This window comes from Danio aesculapii, chromosome 12 (assembly GCF_903798145.1).
Source record: "Danio aesculapii chromosome 12, fDanAes4.1, whole genome shotgun sequence".
In the NCBI taxonomy this organism is placed as follows: Eukaryota; Metazoa; Chordata; class Actinopteri; order Cypriniformes; family Danionidae; genus Danio; species Danio aesculapii.
Genome location: NC_079446.1, coordinates 18,711,350 through 18,730,833, shown reverse-complemented (window position 1 = coordinate 18,730,833; position 19,484 = coordinate 18,711,350). Strand labels below are relative to the sequence as shown.

The following is a 19,484-nucleotide window of genomic DNA, read 5'->3' as shown; positions in this document are numbered from 1 at the left end:
AAAAAATATATAGCTTAAAGGGGCTAATAATTTTGACCTTAAAAGGTTTTTAAAAAAATATAAACTGCTTTTATTCTAGCCGAAATAAAACAAATAAGACTTTCTCCAGAAGAAAAAATATTATCAGACACACTGTGAAAATTTCATTACAGTTAATTCATTATCTGTTAAGCATTAAAGAGCCCCTGTTATGGGTTTTTGAAAATGACCTTCCATGTGTGTAACACAGCTCTAAGTGAAGTGAAATATCCAGCTAAGGCTTGAATCTGAAAGTGTGCTGTATTTAAAACTATTGATTCATCTATAAAAGAGTCGACTCAGAGTGGTTCAAATGAATTGCGGGGGTAACGAATCTATAGCTTTGTTGGCGTGACGTTGATACGGAAAAGCCCTACCCAATTGTTGCGTGCGCAGACCCGGAAAAATTGAAAGCCCCAGGCCCACAAACACTTAAAAAAAAAGAGGAAGACATACACTGTAGCAGATCCCGGTTTAATCATGTCAAGAAGACATGGCTGTGCTCTGAAGTATGAGGGAAAGTTATTTTCCCTACCCAAAGATGAGGCTGTGAAGAGTCAGTGGTTGAAGTTTATTTTTGCAAAAAAAAAAAAAACTCAGCCTTAGAGCCCCTGCCTTGTTCTGTGTTCCCTTCATTTTGCTTCAGCAATCTGCACACTTACAATGGGGGATTCATACACAGTTCATGGATCAGTTTCTTCCTCCATTTCACAAGTGTGAGTAACTTCAGTGCGATTAAAATTGTTGCCTCCTTGTTTTTTCTAGCTTGCGAATTATGTAGTTAATTATGTTTTGTTACTTGTAACCGCTTGTACTGTATCTGGTTAATACACTCACATCGCGTCTAAAACTTGCCGCATGCCGCTTTGTTACGGATTTAAATACTTTTGTGAGCTCGCAATTCTATGCAGTTTCTTGTTGCTATGGCCACCATCAGCTGTTCCTACACTCGTGCGGCGGTCAAGTTTCAAAACAGTTCAGCTTTTACCACAGTGTGGATTAATACTGTATGTGTGTCATGGTTGAGAATAGAGCAATATGCTGGTGTTTAACTGCATTGCTTTAATGCACTCCTACATTGGGCTCACACATACACTATGCACTCTGACTACTTCAACAATGTTGATAAGCTGTGGTGGGCAATTCTCTCTGTCTCACGCTGAATGCAGTCGACCAATCCTAATAGACTGGGTCATCTGACCAATCAGCACAGATTAGCATCACGCTAAGGAGGGGTTTGGGAACAAATGAATCGCTGAATGAATCATATGGTAGTCATTGGGATAATTAGGTACAAATAAACGCATAAGACAATGAATGTGTTTTTTTGACCTTGCATGCATATCAGCCTGTTGGAGACCCCCAAAACCAAAATATGACCTTTTTAAATGCATAATAGGGGCTCTAACAGATGTTAGTAAGCAGTTTATATTGGCAGATCCAAATGCTCTATTCTTGACTTAAAAGCACATACGTATATAATGTGCTTGATTGTATTTTCATACTTTGTATTGCCTCATTTACAAATCAGTTATTCGAAAGAAATTGCTGGTTTTTAAAGATTATTCAGAATGTGTAAGTAAATGATTAATAAACTATTTAAATGAACATTTATATATCTTATTATTCCGGCATATATTAAAAGTTGATTTGTATGTTAATAAATGCTTTATTAACTTAACTTCATCCAGTTTTGTGACCTAAACTAAAGTGAGGACTATTTATGCTTTATAAATCCCCTATGCATGACAGTTAAAGCCTCAGTTAAATTCTAAACAGGAAAAAAAGAAAATAAATGACTTTATTCATTTCTATTCGTTTGAAAATACTCAAATGAAAAATAAATCTTTGCAATCTTAACTAAAATAAAATTACTGTGCAGTTTAAACATCACTAAATAACATTGAAATGTTGTATCATAATATATTGTTAAATTATTATTTTGTTGTTTTATCCAATTTTATATACAGCTGAAGTCAGAATTATTAGCCCCCCTTTGATTTTTTCTTTTTTAAATATTTCCCAAATGCTGTTTAACAGAGCAAGGAAATTTTCACAGTGTGTCTGATAATATTTTTTCTTGTAGAAAAAGTCTTATGTGCTTTGTTTTGGCTAGAATAAAAGCAGTTTTTAAAAAGCATTTTATGGACAAAATTATTTGCCCCTTTAAGCTATATATTTTTGATAGTCTACAGAACAAACCATTGTTATACAATAACTTGCCAAATTACCCTAACCCCCCTAGTTAACCTAATTAACCTACTGTAGTTAAGTCTTTAAATATCACTTTAAGCTTTAAAGAAGTGTCTTGAAAAATATCTAGTCAAATATTATTTACTTTCATCATGGCAAAGTAATTTTACTTTTTAGATTGCGAAGATGTGTTTTTCATATGATACTGAGCCTTTAATTGTCATTTATATGGGATTTATCAAGCATAAATAGTTCTCCCTGGATTAGGTCACAAAACTGGATGAAGTTGAGGTAATAAAGCATTTATTAACAGAAACAGTTAACTATTGCTGTATGCCTGAATAACAATATATAAATGTTGATTTGAATAGTTTATTAATTAACTCATTTTGAATGATCTTAAAAAAACAACTAATATTAAATACAAATGATTTGTAAATAATGCAATAATTTAGTATGCGATAAATTAATCAGTAATAAAGTATTAAAAGTACAAAGATTAAACACATTTTAAACGTGCTTATAAGTCAAGAATAGAGCATTTGTATCGGAAGTTATAAACTGCTTACTAACGTCTATTAATGTAGAGTCAATGCTTAACAAATAATGAATTCACTATTTGCTAATGCTTAATAGATGATTCACTGTGTGTAGTTAGTACAAAGTGTTACCGTGTGGGTGGAATTTATTTTTAAACATTTTCAACTCATTTAAACAAAAATAATATTTTTGTGATGATACTATAATAAAGGTCACTATAATTATGAGATTTAGTACACTGAAGCGACGGATTCTTTAGTAAGTTCAAATTATATTTGGGAAACACCACATTGCTGAACTATGTTTGTAACAACAAATCTTGCTACAGTGTCCTACAGTAGTTGGTAAATGAAAGATTTAGGAAATGTGCCTAGAAGTCAAATGACCTACAGTGTATACCTGACTCTTTGAGGTAGTGTTTGACGATGGAGGAGATCCCGTGAGGTGTCACATAGTTCACCATTCCTTCTTCCTTTAACATCATGCCCTCAACAGGAGCGCTGAGGGGTTTTAAAATGTCTTGCGCTAGGAGTTCTTCATAAAAGCTGGAAATACAAGAAAATGTGTTAGTTTCTACAAGAAAAATCAACTATTTTCACATAATCTAATAAATAAATAAGTAAATAAAAGCAAGAAGTATCCCACCTGCTGTGAATTTGAGCATAGTACTGTGTGGCACTGATGTATTGAGCTCCAAGATCAACCGAGCATGAAGGATTGTTTGGACTTCTGCTTGTGGACATTCTACCCCCTATAATATTATGACAAAAATATCTTAATCCTACTCATAATATCATCAGGTAGAACTGGTCTGAAATAGAATGGTGATTTTTTTATTAGTAGAGTCCATTAAAACATCCGAATGAAAACATAAAGTTAATAATGAAAATAAGACTTTCGTTGATTTCATCATAAGTCAGGTGCATTTGGAAGGCAGTAGCAACAAAACTGATCAATTCAATATGTGTGTTCTGTATGTTGTCATAATTTACTCTCCCTTCACTTCCAAACCTGTTTCTTTCTTCTGTTGAACACTTAAGAAGATATTTTAAAGAAACCTGAAAACCTAAAACCACTGACTAGTGTTTGTTTTTCCTACTGTGGTTTTGAATTCATTTCTTCAAAATAGCTCCTTTTGTGTTCAACAGAAGAAATAAACCACTTGAGGGTAAGTAAATAGTGGGTAAATTAAAATTTTTAAAAGAACTACCACTTTAAGTTCTGGAACATTTTCTGCGTTGGGATTTTTTTAAACCACTATAACAAGAACATATACTTTGACTTTGTCAAGCCTTCGCAGTAAGCTGAATTTCTGAAGTCAGGCAGATTTATGTCACACTCTCAGAAAAAGATGGTACAATGTTGTACCAAAGAAGGTACAAACCCTTGTCACTGGGACAGTACATTTTTATGGAACAGAAGAAACAAATTTGTACCATTGCAGTTTGTACCGTTAAGGGCATGATTTGTACCATGGGGAACTAAAATGTACCTTTAGTTTTTAAAACCTGCAGACACAATATTGTACCTTCATCAAAGGTACAAATCTGATCCATAAAGGTACCACTAGTGACAAGACCTTTTGTACCTTAACAGTGTCAAATGTGTTCCTTCAAGAACTATTTAAATGCATTTTGCTTTATCCAAAATGTCTATTGTTTTAGTAAATATTTTTTCATTTTTAAACATTTTTTTTTAAAAGTTTCCTTTTGTGTAAATTAATTTTTTACATTTATAATAAAGAATAAAAAATACTCTGAAATCAAAAGATCAATTTTTTTCTAAACATTTCACAACACTTTTCACAAAAATGTAACAGAAACACATTCTCCCATGTACAATATAATACTTTTTTTCATATTTTTTACACAATACATTTGTAATCACTTAAAGGTTCATTTGATTTAGTTTAGAAATTTGATTTAGTTTAGAAATTTGATTTACTTCTATTTAGAAATAGAATTGCTAAAGTATTATAACAAGATATGCACAATGTTTGATTAGTTACAAAAGTAAAATGTCTCCATGAACTCTTTGCATATGCAGGACTTTTGCCAGCTCACATGCGTAGTGTAAAGCAAACACCAAAAGGTGCGGCTATCAATATGAAAATGTATTTATCAGAAAATCCTTACCAAATTTTATTAAAAATGCCTTAAATGTTTACTTTTACAACACCTATAGTTTTGTTTTACCAGTTGTTTTGCAATATATAACTTAATAATTAATATTTATGAGTTTCTTTAAACATATACTTTTAAATGATGATTTTTGTTTTAATACGGAGATTATTCATAAAATCACTTTGCCTTTACAGTAATATTTACTTTCATAGGTATTGTAATAAAGAAGTTCTCCAACACTTATATACCTTTTTTATGGGAAAAATTGTGTACCTTCATTTCAGTTGTACCATAAAAGTTACAGAACAGTATCATAAAAGGTCTTTTCTGTACCATATAAGGTACAACTTTTACAAAGGTACATATCTGTTCCTTAAGGAACATTATTTGTACCACGTGTACCTTTCTGAGAGTGCAATAAGATCTTTTTCATGTTCTTGTGATGTATCTTTGTTACATGTATCAATGTAGGCACTTTAAAAACCTGGCCTGTGCTACTATGTAAATAATATAAAAAATGCTTAGAAAACTTTCACTACAGTGCTTTCTGATTAATATAGACAATTAAAACATCTAAACATTCAACAATTAATTATGACATACACTCATAAAAAACTCTTGCTTGTTCAAACTACTTATTGAAAATGAGTTAAAAGAACAAAATTCTTGAATTCTTGAATGATTTTAGGTTCAAACCACTTAAATTTGTAAAGTTACCTTAATTAATTTGTCTTGGGACAACAAGAAGGAATTGTGTGTAACCCTGCATTTTTGCAAGTAAATACATTATTAATTCACAAACTTGCATAAACTAGTAAATTCAAAACATGTTACACAAATAATAATAAAACAAAAACAATGGAAATATTTTTCTGCCAAAAACACTCTCAAATACTACATTGATGTGCGTTGATCAATATTTATAGGTAAACAAAGACATAAATTAAACCCCTGACCTAACTCATAAAAAATGACCAAATTTCTTTAGAAGGCTTCAAGACTTCAATATGGATTACTTCAACAAAAATGGCTTCTTGCATTTTTGCACCTTTAAAGTTTGTCTTTTCTTCCACAAAAAACATACACAAATCAAGCAGCTTAATGTAGGTTAAAGCTTAATTTTGTCCATCAGTAATTGTAATTAATTTGTCGTTAACTGTTGCTTTGTTCTAATTTTAGTGACAAGTAAACTGGTAAAATATCAGTAAACTGTGATTGCAAGAAGGAAGTTACTTCAATAACAGATGTACAAGGGCAAAAGAATTTTGATTTTACACGAGACCCAAGATGTTCATACATTCTTGTTTATTTTTGCTTATACTTCCTAATAAAACTGATAGAATTTGAAAGATTTAAAAGACCTTGTTGGTATTGAAAGTCACAAAATAAAAACTTCTTATGATTATTGAAAGGGAGGTTTACTGTATAATATCTAGTAAAGATGATTCATGCATCAACAACTGAAGAACCAATTGAGACCAATTGATTCTCCTCAGAATCAATTGAGAGATTTAAGAATTAATATAGATTTGCTTTTAAAAGATATATAAAACTAAAATGGTCCACCTGTGGTTAAAACAGCACTGTACTTGTTTTCTGCAAATGCACAACACCAAACTAGTACTAAAGACTACACTCACTGGCCACTTTATTAGGTACACCTTACTAGTACCAGGTTGGACCCTGTTTTGTCTTCGGAACTGCCTTAATCCTTCATGGCATAGATTCAATAAGGTACTGGAAATATTTTGGTCTATACTGACATGATAGCATCTTGCAGTTGCTGCAGATTTGTAAGCGATCATTCAAGATGCGAATCTTCAGTTCCACCACATCCCAAAGGTGCTCTATTGGATTGAGATCTAGAAACGGTGGTGGCCATTTGAGTACAGTGAACTCATTGTCATTTTCAAGAAACCAGTCTGAGATGATTCACGCTTTATGACATGGTGCATTATCCTGCTGGAATTAGCCATCAGAAGATGGGTACTCTGTGTTCAAAAAGAGATGGACATGGTCAGCAACAATACTCAGGTAGGCTGCGGCGTTGGCATGATGCTCAGTTGGTACTAATGTCCCCAAAGTGTGCCAAGAAAATATCCCCCACACCATTAAATAACCACCAGCAGCCTGAACCATAGATACAAGGCAGTATAGATCCATGCTTTCATGTTGTTGATGCCAAATTCTGCCCTACCATCCAGATGTCACAGCAGAAATCAAGACTCATCAGACCAGGCAACGTTTTTCCAATCTTCCATTGACTAATTTTGGTTAGCCTGTGCAAATTGTAGCCTCAGTTTTCTTTTCTTAGTTGACAGCAGTGACACCCCGTGTGGTCTTCTACTGTTGTAGTTCATCTGCCTCAAAGTTTGACATGTTGTGTGTTCAGAGATGCTCTTCTGCATATCTTGGTTGTAACGAGTGGTTATATGAGTTACTGTTGCCTTTCCATCAGCTCGAACCAGTCTGCCCATTCTCCTCTGACCTCTGGCATCAACAAGGCATTTGCGCCCACAGAACTGCCACTCTGTGGACATTTTCTCTTTTTCTGACCATTCTCTGTAAACCTCAGAGATGGTTGTGCCTGAAACAGCAGTTTCTGAAATACTCAGACCAGCCTGTCTGTCACCAACAACCGTGCCTCATTCAAAGTCACTTAAATCACCTTTCTTCCCCATTATGATGCTCGGTTTGAACTGCAGTAGACCGTCTTGACCATATCAACATGCATAAATGCATTGAGTTGCTGCCATGTGGTTGGCTGATTAGAAACTTGTGTTAATGAGCAGTTGTACATATTAAAGTGGCCGGTGAGTGTAGTACTGAAAATGCATTAACACATGTACCGTTACACATCTAATATGTAAGGATAATTTATAATAGACTGCTATATTTTATTATATTAACATAATGATTGTTAATTTTGCTTTCTTTTATTTTTTTACCCTTAAATACCTTTTGCATTTCAAAGAGCATGGTTTTGAAATTAAATGGAGCTCAATACATTTTAAAAGAATTTTCATTTTTTAGTACTAACGTTTTAATGTCATTTAAGTTTGAAAAAAGTTTGAAAATCCATGTTTGAAAACGTTTAACATTGAAACTATTAGACATTTAGATGAAAATGTAATCATACTTAATGAAATATAATTAGCTACATTACTTTAACAAAGTACCTCAACTAGATATACAATTATATTTTAAATAGGATAACTTGTCATCTGTAACCTACATTTCCAAAGTTTTTTATTTTCTCATTTCACCAACCCCGTTCAAACCACTGTGATATTTGAAGTGGGCGTGACCTGTCAAAGGGCAAAGTTCAAACTTTACACTCAGGTATTTCATCATTGTACATTGGTTGAAATACAGCGAGGACCTGCTCATTCTGTGCTTTCATGCAAAAAGTGGATATAATGAAAATATAGCGTATAATAAAATGAATTTACCTCACATTTTCTACTCAAGTTTATAAGGTCACCAGTTTAGAGCAGCGTGTTTAACCTTAATGAATGAAAGTTGGCTCCATATACAACTGATCCAAAGATTAAAACTCACGAGACGTGCACCACTCGACAAGTATTTCATTTCAGCATATAAAATAAGAATCATGTGTGTCAAAACAGATAAGATGCTAACCTGCACCGCGAGCTTTGTCCCACACGACTATATTAACTTTGTTTGGCAGTTCCCTCTGCAGCAGACTGGCACATACACTGCCTGTGAGTCCAGCCCCAACTATAAGAACTCGAGACATTTTTTTAGAAACTGTAAATAAACAGACGTTTGAGGTAGAAAAGCAAAGCGTTCGTGCTTGTCTGAAGATCATACACGATTTAGTGTACTGTCCCTTTAAGTATTACGAAAGCCTGAAGTGTTTTTGTTGGCCAACCAAAGCACAACCCTAGGTTATTTAATATTTGAGCGATACATATACAGCATATCCAAACTTCAGATAATAAATTAATAAAGCGTTATGTCTGTTTTATAGCTACATTAAAAATAGCATAATCATCTTCATTTGTTAATGAGCAATAATTATAATAAATTCAAATTATGTTCAATCGTAGGGGACACTTCAGTAATTAATAAAGTAAAAGCACAGTTTATTTCATGATTATTTTATTAAAATGCAACATTTGCAGTAAACTAGTGACGACGTCATTTTGTCAAATATTATGGATTGCTTAACTTCTCTTGCTTCCTTAAAATCGAGGGAAAAAAGCAGCCAAATGCTTGAATCTTCTTCAAGAATCGAGGCTGATTGATTAAAGGCGTTTTAAAACAGTGATCAAGTCATGATGTCACTGTCAGCTGATGTTAAAGCATTTTCATCGCCATCAGTGTGGTCAGGACTGACGCTCTACGCATTTCAGTTCGCTGAGAGCTTAACCAAAGTTGTTGGGTAAGTTTTTTTTCGTATTGCAATGTTGAGGATCTTATTAACGAACGAGGTATCAGATACTTAGTTTCGATCAGTTTAAAACGAATTATTTATGTGCTGCACAGAATGAAGTGTAGTATAGTATAGTGGTCAGTAATCAATACATTTGCCATGAACGACTTACAGTGAAGTGCGCGAACTTACCATGTAATAACTGTGATTAAACCGCGAATTCTCATGCTTTCGTAACACATGTTATTCTAAAAGTACCTGAAATTTTAAACCATTCAGATGTGCTACCTGAATTACTTTCTCTTTGAGAGAACGCCGAGTTGTAAAATTAGACCTTGCTTAATCGATATTATGCATAATTAAAGTGGATCCAAATACAACTTTCATGAATGTTTTATGACAGGATTGTTTACATTTTAGAAAATAAAAAATGTGAACATTTTCCAACCTGATATCATAAAGGACTCCGTTCAGCAATAATAACTTTGACCGGTTATTTTGTCTGAGCAAACAAGGATTTTGCTGCACCTTGTGTTTTTATGGTATGCTTACTTTACAGTCAAAAGGTGCATATTGGGCAACACATGAACTGATTGCTGCTAAAGATAACCATATAGCTTTTTAACAATATTGTATAGTGTGTATTGAGAAACTCTGTATGTGTTTCTCTGCATTCAACAGAAAGATGTCATGGCTGGTGTTGTCTCTGGCAATACTTACATATGGACTGGTTCAGTATGGACAGTCAGCTCCGGATGGGACAGGATTGGACCCTGAAGTTAACATGAACATTGTAAGTATAGCCTGCAATAAGACACATTTAGGCAAATTGAGTGCTAACTCTATTGAGTATGCAATAAATTCAGGTTTTGCCATTTTGTGGCAAAATGTGTATCTCAAAAAGGCAAACAACAATGTTTGGATAACATTTAAGCACGAGTTATAAAAATATCCTATTTATATAGCAAAAACGTATGTTCTGATAGTATGTAATGTATTTCGAATCCCTAACAGCTTAGCAAAAATTATGTTTGCTGCTTGTTAAAACTACTTATTTAAAATTAAATGAAACACAATTCGGGTCATTCCTACTATTCGGTACCATTTCGGGGTACTGTCCCTGAAAATAATTAAATTTTTCCAGGATTTAATCATTTCAGTTGAAGGAGTACTTATTAAACTTATTAAACTATTAAAAGGTGTTTAAAATAAATAGTTACTTAGTTCTTATAGTTACTAGAACTGATTTAGTTGTTTAATACTAATGTACCTTTTGAAGGATAGTTCAAAGAAGATCGGCTCCACCGACCTCAACCAAACAAGCCAGAGGTGACACTGTCAAGGAACAAAAATCCATCAACTGATGGAAAGTAGATTTGGTGTTTCTCAAAATTTTATGTCAAGTTGTTAATTTAGTGATATTAGGCTTACAATTATATAATAATTACCTGAAAAAAATACACTACATAATATAATTGCTGGCAAACAGCATATGTATAACTAAAAATAAAAATAAAAAACTGTTCATCGCTATCTACTTGCTGACTTTATTACAGCTGACCTCATATGTCATTTCATGTTACGCCTGTGCTGAACTTTTCACTATATTCACAATGTTATTTCCAGTTCCCTGTTTTGACATGTGTTCTAGAGAGAAGTGGATTCATTAGTCGACCATCTCTATAACAAATCGCAATTTGCACTTTGTCTTTTTGCTGTGGCTCTTGGGAGCTACATTCAGAGCACATTATAATGTTATTACTGTAGCCTTTGGATCAAAAAGGGAAGAGAAACATTATTCATCAGTTAATCATTTTTTTTTTCATAATCAAGTTTAGACAGCTTTATGTATTTCTCACAGAAAAAGGGGTATTGTACTCTAAGTAACATTAACACACTTTCATACTGATGTGGTTGGATATGAACCAAGACTGCTTGGTTTAAATAATCCTATCTCATAATCATTGTTTGAAAATTTGCACAGGTCAGGAATTTATTTGCCGAAATGCAGATAAGAGAGTAAACTGTTAGTTTTAATGTAATAACTTGGTTTTGTATGCTGTGTTTCACATATTTGCCTCATCAAGGAGATAATCAAACAGTACAAATGCCTCACTTAGGCTGTGCTCAAAAGTACTTAAAATAAGTTGAAAATTCTGTTAAAAATATATTCATATTGCAGTGCCAACATTTTTCAAAATACATAAAGGAGAAAAGCAATATAAGTCAACTACATTCAATGTCTTCTGAAATCATTCAAAAGCCTTACAAAACATTAGGATTAATTTTTTTGGTGAACTATTCATTTAAAGTCACAATGTAACTGAATTAGAAACAAATTTGTAATAATAAGTATTGTGAATAACTTAGGGCAAGTACTTGATTCTATTGCTTATAGAGGAAGATCTGAATGTGAGCTTATAGCCATTTATAAGAAATGGATGAAATTTAAGTAGATGAAATGACTGTATGATGACTCCAGCATATGTGAGATTTGTTTTACCATTACATAGACTTATGATATTTGTACAATTTTTAAATTAGGAGGTCACAATAAATGAAATGTATGCATGACTCTTTCACTATAAGATCAATAACATGCATTCAAAAACAATTTTCAGACCCTCTAGCTGCCACCGTCCCACAGATATGTTTTTTTTTTAGAAAACAGAACATATTTTTAAATATGAACTTATCTTGCATACATGTAGTAACATTTGAATAGTTATTTGACACAATTAAGTCATCTTTACACAGCCGATTTAAGGCCATTTAACACGGCATAGCATCTTTACACCGAATTCTGAGCAGAAACAGACATCTTTACACAGCCGATTTAAGGCGACCCTAAAGCGGTTTAGGGTCGCCTTAAATCGGCTGTGTAAAGATGTCTGTTTCTGCTCAGAATTCGGTGTAAAGATGCTATGCCGTGTTAAATGGTTTATGGATTGAAAATGCATGCCACTATTTTTGAAAATGCATGCCACTTCAGCTTTAGCTTTTGTGTTGCCTTTGCTTTGTAAAGCATTTACATTTTACTCACATTTAAAATTGCCTATCCATACCACTAAATGTGTCCATAACCATAACTTAATTCAACCTCAGTAGCAGAAAAAAAAGTGTTTGCAATACACTGTAAACATTATAAGTACACTGCAATAAATAGTTAATTTTTACACAGTAATTCAATTAGTTTATGTATAGTTTAAATATGTTATAATAATGTTATTATAACATTATATGTTATAGTATGATATAAAAGTAACCTTAACTGGCATACTGAGGCATATACAGGGGTGCGTTTCCCAAACAACGACATAACTCATGGCTGAACTATCATAGTACGATGCATTGTTTAGGAAAAGAACAATGTAGTGAGGAGTGTTTCCCAAAACTTTCTCTGTCGCAGATCCATCGTTTGAACCACGTTAGTTATAACATAGAAAGTCCATTATAACGCTCTAAGCGAGGTGGAGTAACAACTTCTTTAGAGGCCTGTGTTTACAAATATTATTAAGAATATTCCATATTCTATTTTAAAACATAAAACCACTTAGCTAACAGTATTCAAATCTCACATATAAAAACAAATAATGTAAACCATTAACCTATGCTATATATTTTTGTTTTCACAAGCTTTGGAGGCGTAATGTAAATTTCACTTTTAATTAATAGGTCACCTATAGCTTTCATCATGAGCCACTGCTGTGTTCAAAATGGCACACATGTTTTTAAAATGCACTACGTAGGGAATGCAATAGAATGATTTTATGCGGCCGCCATTTTTAAAAGTGAAATCGAGGCTGCGGTGGGAAGAAACCGGGAACTATTGTTGGGAGTTACATTGGAACGTTGTGTACCTGGCTGTATATCTTATCACCAAAGATAAAGTAACACAAATTTATAATTTCACCGCCTTCCGAGTGACCTGAAGGTCCGTTCTGAATGAATGGTGAAAATAAAAAGAGATATCAGAGCTCATTTTCAGCTAAGTTAAGGAAAATGGCACTAGTTAGCTAATGTTTTCTTTCCCAAACACACATTTTAGATGCCTTTTATCAAACTTGAGTTAATATACTGATTCTTTCACCATATTAGACTTGTCACGATACTGAATTAAAAGAAAAACCGTCAATTTCCCGCTAACATTTAAGGCACTGTTGATGGCTTTCTTAAAACAGCGCTGATTTGCCATTGTGTCCACGTGCTCAACAGAAATGCTTGTGATTGGCCGAGAAGGTCATCAGTTCACCCTCCGCTGTTTACCGAGCACAAACACAGACGAGCCGAGCGATCTGCCTGATGACTCGACTGATCTTCACGGCCATCAACTTTTTGTTTGTTTTCTCCTTAGGATTGTGACCCATGGGGTGTTTAGATTTATGAAACAGTAATAGCGTCAATTGCAGCCAATTGATTTTATGGCACCAGGTTATTCTTTACAGCACTCGTGTACATTAAAAAAATAAATACAGCCAAGACTGAACATGGAGAATGATCTTCTCGTGGCAGTGTCCAAAATAAAACCAAGAATATATTGTGCTTTAAACATTGTGCCAACCAGGGGTGCATTTCGATTTGTTTAGAACATTCAAACTTGGAATGGTTTAAAAAACATTAAAGTCATCACTCTTAGATGTAATTTGCTTTCAAAGTATTTTTTACAATTCAGTTTTAGCGATCTTCATATTGACATTTGCCCTCCCTTCACAGTCCACTTTAAAAACATGTACAGTATGCCATTTTTTTAATTAATATTATTAAAGTAGGATTTTTTTTCGTTTGCTAATAAATAATAAATATTAAATATTAAATGTCATTTCTTAATAAATAGCCTCATTATTTATTTATATGATTTATATAAGATATATATGATATTACAATACGTGTTAGGATTTGTAAGTGATTTCATGTTTTAGAATAGAATATGTAATGTTCTTAATAATATTTGTAAAGGAAACATAGGCCATATGTGCTGTTTACATATATTTTAGTTAATATAGAAAGTGATTGCATGTTTTTACCAATACTAATATTGGATTTTTTTTTTAAATGCGTGTGCGTGTAAAACAATATAATTTGCACAAAGAAATTATGGGGTTCTTCTCTAAAGAAGTTGCCACTCCACCCTGTTTAGAGCATCATTTTGGGCGTTTTACGTTACAATTAACGCGGTTCAAACGATGGATCTGCGACAGAGAACCTACGGGTTTTGGCAAACACTCGTCACTACATCGTTCTTTTCCCAAATAATGCATCATACTATGATAGTTCAGTCGCGAGTTTCATCGTTGTTTGGGAAACGCACCTCAGTCACATTAGGTGAGATTCCACTCTAAAAAACGTTGAGTTATTTATTTAACCCTATGGTTAAGTTTAAAATATTTGGTGCTTTGTTGGGTTGTTTTTTTTTTACTTTTATTGGGTTATTTATTAATAACTCAACCAGTTGGGTTAAATATTTGGTGCTTTGTTGAGTTATTTTTAACCTTTATTAGGTTATTTTTGGCAGTTCATTTCGCTGTGGCGACCCCAGATTAATGAAGGGACTAAGCCAAAAAGAAAATGAATGAATGAATGAATGGGTTATTTATTAATAACTCAACCAGTTGGGTTAAATATTTGGTACTTTGAGTTATTTTTAACCTTTATTGGGTTATTTATGGCTGTTCATTCCGCTGTGGTGACCCCAGATTAATCAATGGCCAAAAAGAAAATGAATGAATAAATGAATGGGTTATTTATTTAATAACTCAACCAGTTGGGTTAAAAATTTTGAATTTCAATAGTCAACTGATTTAACTGACACAGAACAGCTATATTGATATGTTTTTTGGGAGTCGTAGCCTGAAAAGTTTGTGAACCCCTGGTCTAATTAAACTATGGTGTTAAAATAAAATTTTCTAAAAAACAGGCAAAATGGACCTGGCATCCTCTGTGATTGTGAATTCTTGATGAAATCAAAACACTTAAATTTGATAATCATCACAAGTAAATAATGGGTCAGTATTGATAGCACATGAAAAAAAGTATTTATTTTGACCACAAGAAGGATTTTCAAATGTGAAAGGCTCTGAATTGGAAATGGCTGCTAACATTCTACACATCACCAGACCTATTTCCTCTTGCTTTCATTTTTCCAGCACACACATATTAAATAAAATAGGACAAATACCCCATCTCAGACAGAAAGGGAGAGAAAGGCACATCCCCCCAGTGCTCACCCTCCCCGTAATGTGTGTTGAGCCAGCAGTGGGTTTATCCTTAAGTGGCCTAAAGTAGAATGAGCAGACAGAAGACCCAGGGGGAGTGGGAAATTGCATAGCCTTTAATTATGCATGGAGAGATTGCATGGCAGGCCTGGAACCATCAAGCTCACACGGCTTCTTTGAAGTCTCTGATTATAATTTATCTCATATCTGGAGGAGGAGGAGGAGCAGTGTGACTCCATACAGCTGAAATAATTGTGCTCTTGAAAAGACAAATGACTAAACTAAGAATTTTAGCTGAACTGGTGTTTTCTATTTTCATTACGTTTAAAAATGCTGCCACACTGACGACATTTCTGGTAGACCGTGAAAGGAATGTACAGTAGCTATTCTTAAAAATACCTCTTCTTTTTTTCAAATGGATGACATTATTTCATAAGAACAGAACAATGCTAGTGCTAGTTTGAAGTGTTGTATTGTTTAAAGAGAGAATAACTCACTTGAGTGTTTTACAGAGCTTCAATTATCTCACACAGACGTGTGTTTTTAAAGATTTCTCCATGCTATCATGATTCACGTGGACTTTGCTCATGTTATTGTTGTTTGTCTCTTCCAGAGTGAAATTATCAGACACTGGGGTTACCCTGCTGAAGAATTTGAGGTGGTCACTGAAGATGGATACATCCTGAGCATCAACCGAATCCCAAATGGAGTCAAAAACAAAGATGAACAAGGTATGGTAGAGGTTTAGTTTGAGAGGCTAAAGATTTGAACGAGCCCATTCAAGCTTTTCTTCTGCTTGCGTTAGTGTGAATTATTAAAGATGTTCTTTCTGTCCTTACGAGGCCATGTGAAAGAGGAATCTCTGTGAGATGACCTCTGAATTCTCACCATTCACTGATTCACTATGCAGCCGTTATGAATTACACAATGAATGCACTGGGTGAGATGTCCGCATCTGAACCTTAAAATCTTCACATGCCTTGGTTTTAATAGTCACGTAGCAATTTCAAAAAAAGGGAAAGAAGTGTTTTTTTCGATGAGTCAGTCCTCTGTAGAGAACAAGCTCCTGTAACATGCTCATATAACGCAGCCCACGCTTGATGTCTTTGTTGGGCTTTCTTCTGATGAAATCTACTTCTCGTGATGCTGTGGGTTTGACAGAAGATACTGTTACTTAAATTGATTATGTAAGGTTATTTTGTTTTGCTTTTTTAGATGTAATGTTTTAAAAGCAGGATCTGATGAAAAATTGATTCTTATGTGTGTGTGTCATACACCTGGAAATGTGTTATTAAAACTATTATATTTCTAAACATATTAGTTTTAATAACTCATTTCTAATAACTGATTTATTTTATCTTTGCCATGATGACAGCATATAAAATTTGACTAGATATTTTTCAAGACACTAGTATTCAGCTTAAAGTGAAATTTAAAGGCTTAACTAGGTTAATAAAAGATGGTTTGTTTTGTTGACTATCAAAAAAATATATAGCTTAAAGGGGCTAATACTTTTGTCCCTAAAATTTTTTTAAAAAAATTATTATATATTATTATTATTATAAATTATTATATATAATTATATATTATTTACCATATTAGGTAGCCTACTATGTGAGATGTGCAATCTGACACAATGACACAAATCATAAAACAGATCTAAAACGGTAGGGATTAAGCCAAAGGAAGTTTGTATAACTTTTATTTTTATCCACGATCTTAGTTTCTCTCAGATTTCACTCCCAGAGCATCTGATATCAGGTACCTCTCTCAGAAAATTCATTAGGGCTTTCCCTACCATAATACACCTAAAACACGGATTACCAAAAATCTCATGCTTTTTCTCTCGTTAACTGCAGGAAAAGAGTTCAACGAAAACATTTATCGATTATGCATATGCATATTTGCACCTAAAATGCCAAATGCAGCGCTCAGGAACAGTTTTAAAACGTCATGTCATCTTGCTGCAGTAAACAAAGCTCAGAATGCCTGCCCCGCCTTAAAGCTGTTCTGATTGGCCCACTGCTCTTGAACTGAACGCGAATGGATTGGTTAATATCAGCTGTCAATCACTCAGTCAACGCTTTCCTTCAAATGGTTGGGAGCTACAGGCGCAAAAATGTAAAAGTCTGAGTACTAGAGAATGAAACAACACTGACTGATTTAGTTTTACAAACCACCTAAAGTTACAAATAATGGCACATCTGATCAGTGATCATGTGGTAAATGTTAATCCACCATTTACACTTTTTGAAGAGTGGATAAAAGACTTCTAGTGGGTTAAAGTTTGCTATGAAAATGACTAAAGCCATTCACTGTAAAGCCTGAGGGAGTTTGCTTTGCAAGTAACAGCGTTTGCCACACATTTTAGGCACGAGATGTTCTATTTAATCTTTCATTTAATAGTCATGATGTTGTCAATTGCAGGGCATTCACCATCGCGAAAGGGCCTGCGTTCACTGAGATTAAACTAATATTGCAGCTCATGAAAAGACCGTTACTGTTATTAAGATGACGTTTGCAAATATTAGGTTATATTATGTTTGGCCTAATCCTGAATAAGCTAGTTATTATTTTTGCACAATATTTTGTTCAGTGCAGTTTTATTTTTGCACTGTTTTCATTTTCATTTATTTTTTCCTAAACTCAACAGTCTACAGGGCACTTCCTTGCCCTTGATTATTTGTCATTTATATATAGGTTATATAGAATGTAAAGGCTACTTACAGAGAGGTACATTTTTAACCATTAAACATGTTTTCCTTTAACCCTTTAACAGTCACCCTTTGACAGGTGGGACATTTACAACAGTATCTTAATTAGTCCTAAACTAAAGCAATATAAAGTAAATAAATAAAATAATAAAAGGTAATATTAATGAAAGCTTGCAAACTGTGGTTTCCAAATTTGTTGACTGATTTTCAAAACAGTTGACATAGGAACAGTTCATTAATTTGCAGCAAGAATATTCTCGGGCTGTGTGGCAAGGATTTCATTTGTCACATGAATTTTGAATAACAATGCACATGAAATATCATGAACGACTGGTCATGAAAGTTTGGTACGACACCCAAACAAAATCTGACTGTAAGCAAATTTTTTGAGACATCAACTTTAGTTAGAAAGAGACCAAACTTAAAAGATACTTCATCCAATGACTGAACTTTTTAAATTTATTTATTTTAGCATTTTTGGGTGAACTATCTCAACAAATCTATGCTCCAAAGTATTAAACAATTCAAGTTGAAATGTCATATTGTATTTTTTAAAATAGCACAATGGATTTAATTGTGAAAAAGTACATACAGCATATATAAACGTAATTTACTGTGGTTGTTAGGTGCTGGAAAAGCATAAAAATGCATCTTGAAAGTACTTGAAAAGTGCTGGAATTTGAAGTTGGAAAAGGTGTAAGAACCCTGTATATAGCAGGGCTTAAGAACGAAAAAAAAATCCATTTGGTTCACTCCAAACAGAATTGATATATATTTTTTTTTTTTCTGTTCTTGCGTTTCTTATTAAACAAAACATTCCGTAAACTGTTTTCTAGAAACAAATAGCAGGTTAACAACGTTATTTTATTACAAAGTATTGCAGGGCTCTAGAGTGCCCTGATTTCTTAATGGTGCAACTAAAAAAATTATATTCGAGGGGTAAAATTAAATGAATTTCTGATAAATATTGTTAATGAAATATTTATAATATGAACTTACTTTTGGTTATAGCTATATAAAAACGAGCACTTACCCCATTTTACTGTGATCATAATGCAGATCATATTGTATATTCGGTTATTTCTTCAGTAGGCTTGTAAATAATGTATTTTATTAATGGACTGTTTATAAGGACTAAGCTATTAAATACTGTAATTCTCCGAATGGAAAATGCTTGGGTGGTTTGATAATAAATCATATCATTCAAAACTTTATCTATCATGTTTATGATCTGCCCCTCATCTCTTAATATTACAGATTGATTTATTATAATTCATTTTGTATA

General features: G+C 33.4%; 2 protein-coding genes across 3 annotated transcripts in view; one reads left to right on the top strand and one right to left on the bottom strand.

Moving 5' to 3' along the window:
• The window catches only part of rnls (renalase, FAD-dependent amine oxidase), a 140,417-nt gene extending 131,697 nt beyond the window's left edge, over nucleotides 1-8,720 (bottom strand). Inside the window, exons 1-3 of one of the 2 annotated variants that reach the window (XM_056469620.1) lie at nucleotides 8,517-8,720; nucleotides 3,397-3,502; nucleotides 3,142-3,296 (exon numbers count right to left, since the gene is read on the bottom strand). In XM_056469620.1, coding sequence (XP_056325595.1) covers nucleotides 3,142-3,296; nucleotides 3,397-3,502; nucleotides 8,517-8,706 — 451 coding nt within the window. In that variant the 5' untranslated portion in view covers nucleotides 8,707-8,720. The remainder of the gene's footprint in view (nucleotides 1-3,141; nucleotides 3,297-3,396; nucleotides 3,503-8,516) is intronic. The other variant, XM_056469621.1, reaches the window with a different exon arrangement.
• A 453-nt stretch (nucleotides 8,721-9,173) lies between these two features.
• lipf (lipase, gastric) overlaps nucleotides 9,174-19,484 on the top strand; it is a 35,576-nt gene continuing 25,265 nt past the window's right edge. The window contains exons 1-3 of the mRNA XM_056469392.1: nucleotides 9,174-9,282; nucleotides 9,955-10,066; nucleotides 16,099-16,216. Of these exons, the coding sequence (XP_056325367.1) occupies nucleotides 9,176-9,282; nucleotides 9,955-10,066; nucleotides 16,099-16,216 (337 nt within the window). The 5' untranslated portion in view covers nucleotides 9,174-9,175. The remainder of the gene's footprint in view (nucleotides 9,283-9,954; nucleotides 10,067-16,098; nucleotides 16,217-19,484) is intronic.